The sequence below is a fragment of the Saccostrea cucullata genome, unplaced genomic scaffold (genome assembly GCF_032062105.1).
Source record: "Saccostrea cucullata isolate Sc308-1 unplaced genomic scaffold, CSIRO_AGI_Scuc_v1 ctg1226, whole genome shotgun sequence".
Taxonomy (NCBI): Eukaryota; Metazoa; Mollusca; class Bivalvia; order Ostreida; family Ostreidae; genus Saccostrea; species Saccostrea cuccullata.
This window is the reverse complement of record NW_026934222.1, coordinates 35,774-42,040: the sequence shown is the minus strand read 5'-3', so window position 1 is coordinate 42,040 and position 6,267 is coordinate 35,774. Positions and strand designations below refer to the sequence as shown.

Genomic DNA, 6,267 nt, shown 5'->3' with positions numbered 1-6,267 from the left:
TGCAGCGAGATTAAGTACACACACCCGTCATGATCAGTTTAATTTCATAATAAACAGGTCACAGTCAATGTATCGTGATAAATTTCTGAAGCAGATTTTTTAAAATTAATATTTTTTCGTGTTTAGTAGCAGAGATTCTCTCTATTTAGATAATTTTGAATGTTTATGTTTTCGTGTGACGTCACAATTGATTTCCCGCACTCAGAAAATACAAACGTGTTCAGCGTTTTATCATGCTTACGTCTAATTCAACGATGTCCTGTGCGAAATTGAGGTAAGCTTCACCCTATGATATTTATGCAGGAAATAATTACGACGAAGGACTGACATTCAATCGTAAATTTAGAAATATTTATTGACAGAATTTTTTCCCAGTGAGGTTTTTGTCGTTGAAGCTGCCTTGAAAAATGCAGAAATTATCCCACCCAAATACTATATAAAATTAAAACAATTTCTTTCAGATGGATTAAACACTATGAATATTCTGAAATATTTGAGTATATAGTGTTATCTATAATATTTATCGTTTGTGCGTAAAAATTCGCATGATGGACTCCGTTATGGGCCCGTAAATATGAAGTATCTAAACTCCATACAAACTCTACACAGGGCGGTATTTGTGGGGCGATATCTTTTAAATAAGTCAAGAAATCCAATGACAGGACCGTTTTAAAATGTTAAGTACATATTAAATTAGAGATATAAAAAATACAAAAAAAATTCATTGACAGGAATTTTTTAAGCTAAAGGTCCTGTTCCTCCTTAATTCAGTCCTTTTTGTGAAAACCATCATTCAAGAAATAATATAATATGTTTTAAACGACGTGATGTATTCTGAATTAACAAATGGTGAATTGTTGTTGGTTTTCATTTTGTCCTTCAACCGTATAAACGAGAATAAAATATTCGTCTGGTACTCTGACTAAGTACGTGCAATGTTTCGATTCATGCTTGTCCCATTGCACGACATAATCTTCCAAAGAACTCATTATATTTATGTAATTAGAGAGTGTTCCATGAATCTTTTGCTTCGTGTTTTAATTTCCCCTTTCATAACTATATTTGCATCATCATAAATTAATTGTCCAGCAGGAGTATAGTTTCAAATTGAAGAAAAACCCACATAGATGGAAAATGATTCAAATATTCTGTATCTATCCTCTGAAGAGATTTAAAAAATTTGGAAGCAATAGTTGAGAAATGAAGAGTGTGGAATTTAACTTGAGATATATGATAAAATAGGAAAATCAAATCATTTTTTTTTTCGTACATTGTATATACTTGTCAAAATTTCTAAGTCCCCATTTTTATTTTTTCAAAAAGATCAAAAACAAAACATCAATTTACTATTTGCTTACAATTTTGCCTTTAATTTGCAACACCTACCTGTCAAGGCCAAAAAAACTGTAATCGAATGTGTAATTACTTGACCGTGACCGTTTTTGTTAAAAAGCATGAAGTTAGAGTTCCATGTGTTTTTCGGGTGTATTTTTCATATTTTTTACTTCAATGTGTTCTCAATCTTTAATTGATTACGAAAAACAGAAAAAAAAAGTTTGATTAAAATGCGGTGTATGTCCACACAACAATGTGAAAGTCAAGTTGAAATGGCCCAAGCTGGTCGTAATTAACGAGAGTTCTGTTTCCTTTCACTGTATGACTTTATTTAACTTAAAACCTTTATAATTACCGCCCAAAAACCTACAAAGCATAACGGAATTCCTTCTAATCATTTTCAACAAACACAACAAATTACCGTAGAGTTTATCCGGAAAAATCAATGGAACCGGAACCGGAAGTGCCCTCCCCTCAATGTCAAACTGGAGGAGTGGGGTATGCATGTAATGAGACATTATGTAACTATTGTCAGCAGGGCACAGACACTTTTGGTAAGCCCCCTTGAAACCCTAATCTCAACCCTAACTAGCATGTATAGAAGGAGATAGACTGGAGTGTGAGACCGCTTTTCCAGCAGCAGAATCTAGCGGAACTAGAGGACGACCTAGTCTCCACATGGAAAAACATTTAATAAAAGAATTTTACTTAAATAGTGTGAACTCTTTGAGGAACGGTTGTCTTGCTGTGAATTCGTTTGAATGGAGGATAATGCAGTATTTAACGTTGTGAATTTTTAATTCTAGGGTGCCTTAACATTTCCGCATATTGTGTTAAAGTTCTTAAATAAAATGAATTAATGAGGAAAAATTGTATTGCCACTTTTTTTCCTTTATACTTATTAATTTATACTGTTAAAATAATTCAATATAAGAGCGATGTAAAGCAAAAACTTGCCTTGGGACTTAGAAATTTTGACTAGTATATATACTGACACGCAAAAGAAACGCAACAAGCAGTAATCTACAAATGTTTGATTTTTTATCTTATGATTTTTAAAAGCGAATAAAGTAAGGCTAAACTCACTTTTCAGAACATCCGAGATTTGATAAAAATATTAAATGTTTATCTGTTTACTTTACTAAGTAAAATATGACTGTTAAAACATCCCCCTCCCAGCCATTCAAGTAAAACTTGCAAGACTGTCCTAAACAACAATTGCAGCTTAATTTCTACGAAACAATAGGTTCATTAATATCGAGATCTGAGCGAAGGAATTATTCTTTGGCATTTTTAAATGCCCATTTTTCAGATGATTAGGTCGAATTTTCTCTAACATAGAGCAGTGTAGCCACCCTTGGACTTCCGGTACAAGGACTGTCCTTAATGCATATGATACGTAAGACCCTGTTGAGGCGTAATGTAGTGAAATTTCGCATCAGGAACTCTCCATCACCTTTACATTGAAATTTTCCAGCTAGAGCAATGGAAATGCGTACATAAGCCATTTTCAAGTAGCCTTAGCATCGTTATGGGAAACTAAAGGAGAGTTTATTTTTTGAAATATTGCTGCATTACTTATGATAAACAGTAAAAGACCCTTAAAACTCCATAATATTGCAAAATGTTTTGTTAAACATGCAATTTTTGATTTCTGTTTAGCAGACTCAAACTTGACTTCCGGTTATGGTATGGAAGTCATTCAACCGTTAAATTACCGATGTTTACCAAATTGAAGATATTCATAATTTTACGATACAAAATTCTTTACTTTACATTATTATTTCCCCCTAAAGTAGGGTGTTGCGTTTCTTTTGCGTGTCAGTATATATTAGAAATCACCAGTATAGTACTGCTGTGATTTGTCAACAAAAATAACGAAAACTCTGTTATAACGATGCTATTTTAAAAAGAACTTGCCTGCCCATATCGGACATCAAAGTCTTAAAATCCAATACTACTTGGTTTCGTGAATCGCAAAGGATGATGCATTTAAGCAATGAGAGTTGAGTACCGGTGTTTTGCGCAAAATAAAATCCCGAATTTCATTAAATTTATGTTTCATAGGTATTAAACTCTGCCTTAAGATCAGGTTTTAGTATATTATATTACATGAAAGTACTAAATAATGCCGAGCGACACTAGCTTTTGAGACGGGGGTCTTACAGATTTGTTACATTTCTATTGTCATTCATATGCATACCAGTTTTCAACAAGATTGTTTACATCGTTCGCAAATTGGCCGTTGGTCTCATTTGCACAGAATGTGTATTTTAATTTAAACTTATACATATCCAAAGGACAATGTTGGCCAAGTTGCGGCTCATATCTATTTTTTTTAAATCTCCAAACTACCGTCAAGTTAGCCACTAAATTAACAGGTCCACGAGTGTCAAAGATTAATATTATAATCACTTTACTCACGTGACATTCCACGGATCGGTACGCCAACGCTTTCATTGAACATTTCATTGTTTGTCATTTGAAGTTTCTATTCGGACAGTATCTAATCGTACTTCCAACTTCAAACTATGGAAGATTTTTGCGCAAATTTTAATAAGGTTCGAAGATTATAAGTGTCTTATTTTACTGTGTATTTTTCGTTAGGAGTGTTTTGAAAGAATTCTGGTATTGGTAGTGAGATTAGTAAATAGAGTCTCATGTGGCCTCTGCATTATGGTCTGCAGGGCGATACATCTACCCCATCCCTAAACACTAAAATCATTTATTATTTGTGCACCATGAAACTATAACAATCTCTCTAATCACCATTTAAATTCGTAGAGTAGCATCTGATTGCGAAAAAAATCATATGTGCTTTTATTTACATTTCACATCCATGCGATTTAAATGACTCCGCCTATTTGCGGGTACCTTAAATTCGATAGTGGTCCGTTCAAATTTCCGGAATTTAAGGCTTATACATGTTCTTTTCAATGGCATTGTCTGTAATTATAGAAATATGTATGACAAAATAATTCAAGGCATATATTCAAAAGCATATGCTTGCACAATAACCATACTAGTATACTAATCTAGCGATATATTGTAATGTAAAGATTAAAGTGGGTAGCCGAAAAGGTTCCAAATGACGTACTAAAGCACACTCATTCTTTATTGTGAGAATTAAACCAAATATATTGAAAATAATTTGAAAAAAAGAAAAAGAGAGCAATAACACTTGATATTTTTTTTATTTGACAGAATTCAAGACTTTTATTATAAAAGCTGACTGTCAATATGTTCCGATTAAGGTGTTTTAGACACGATTTAAAATATCTAGTGGATTACGGGTTGTTACTACGTCGGTTGCCCTAATGTTCGTCTGTACATTTCTCTCAAAGTTTACCCTCTCAGTTCTACCAAAAGGACGGCGAGTGGTCATTTCGTTGAACAATCCTTCCCTAGTGTTACTATTACGATTTCTCTGTCCTAGGGAAACATCTCCAATCGAGGGCAGTGGGTTTCTAGTGGTTATTATGTTTTCTGATCTGCCGGTAAGTTCATTTCTGTTCAACCTATCGTTTCTGTCAAAAGGACTAATAGTGGTCATTCTGTTAGACATACCTCGATTTCTGTCAAGGTTATTCCGATTACGATTTCCCTGTTCCCTTGAAACTTCTTCTAAAGAGTTCATCGGATTAAGAGTTGTCAATCTGTTGTTAAGTCGCCTATTTCTGTTCATTCTATCAGTTCTGTCGAAAGGACTGCTAGTGGTTATCCTATTGGACATCCCTCGATTTCTGTCCATATTTTGATTACGATTTCTCTGTTCCGTGGAAACTTCACCCATAGCGTTCAGTGGATTAAGTGTTGTCAATCTGTTGTTAAGTCGCCCATTTCTGTTCATTCTATCGGTTCTGTCGAAAGGACTGCGAGTGGTTATTCTGTTGGACATTCCTCGATTACTGTTCATGTTTCGATTACGATTTCTCTGTTCCGTAGAAACTTCGCTCATAGAGTTCAGTGGATTAAGAGTTGTCAATCTGTTGTTAAGTCGCCCATTTCTGTTCATTCTATCGGTTCTGTCGAAAGGACTGCGAGTGGTTATTCTGTTGGACATCCCTCGATTATTGTTCATGTTTCGATTACGATTTCTCTGTTCCGTGGAAACTTCATCAATAGAGTTCAGAGGGTTAAGAGTTGTCAATCTGTTGTTAAGTCGCCCATTTCTGTTCATTCTATCGGTTCTATCGAAAGGACTGCGAGTGGTTATTCTGTTGGACATCCCTCGATTATTGTTCATGTTTCGATTAAGATTTCTCTGTTCCGTGGAAACTTCACCCATAGAGTTCAGTGGATTAAGAGTTGTCAATCTGTTGTTAAGTCGCCCATTTCTGTTCATTCTATCGGTTCTGTCGAAAGGACTGCGAGTGGTTATTCTGTTGGACATCCCTCGATTATTGTTCATGTTTTGATTACGAACTCTCTGTTCCGTGGAAATTTCATCAATGGAGTTCAGAGGGTTAAGAGTTGTCAATCTGTTGTTAAGTAGCCCATTTCTGTTCATTCTATCAGTTCTGTCGAAGGGACTGCGAGTGGTCATTCTGTTGGACATCCCTCGATTTCTGTTCATGTTGCGATTTCTCTGTTCCCTGGAGTTCAGTAAGCTTAGTGTTGTTGTTTCCTGTCTCATTCTGTCGTTAAGTCGCTCATTTCTGTTCAATCTATCATTTCTGTCTAAAGGACTTCGAGTGGTCATTCTATTGGACATCTGGTTTTTATTGTGCACGTGGTTACGAGTAGGGTTTACATTGTTCCTTCTTCGGTCAAGGTTTTGGCCATAAGTTACGACCAACAACGAAATACCAATACAAACCAAAACTTTGTACATACTTGGCATTGGATTCGGGCTCAGTCCTTCAGCAATAGAGCTAGCGACTGTACAGTCAAAGGCATATTTGCTATTATATATACTTAAAGTTTGTGTGA

General features: G+C 35.1%; 1 protein-coding gene across 1 annotated transcript; it reads right to left on the bottom strand.

The window, feature by feature from the left end:
- Window positions 1-4,594: 4,594 nt before the first annotated feature.
- LOC134240221 (putative uncharacterized protein DDB_G0286901) lies at window positions 4,595-6,037 on the bottom strand. Its single transcript, XM_062722319.1, has one exon. It carries the CDS (start codon window positions 6,035-6,037, stop codon window positions 4,595-4,597), a length of 1,443 nt encoding a protein of 480 aa, XP_062578303.1.
- Window positions 6,038-6,267: the final 230 nt, after the last annotated feature.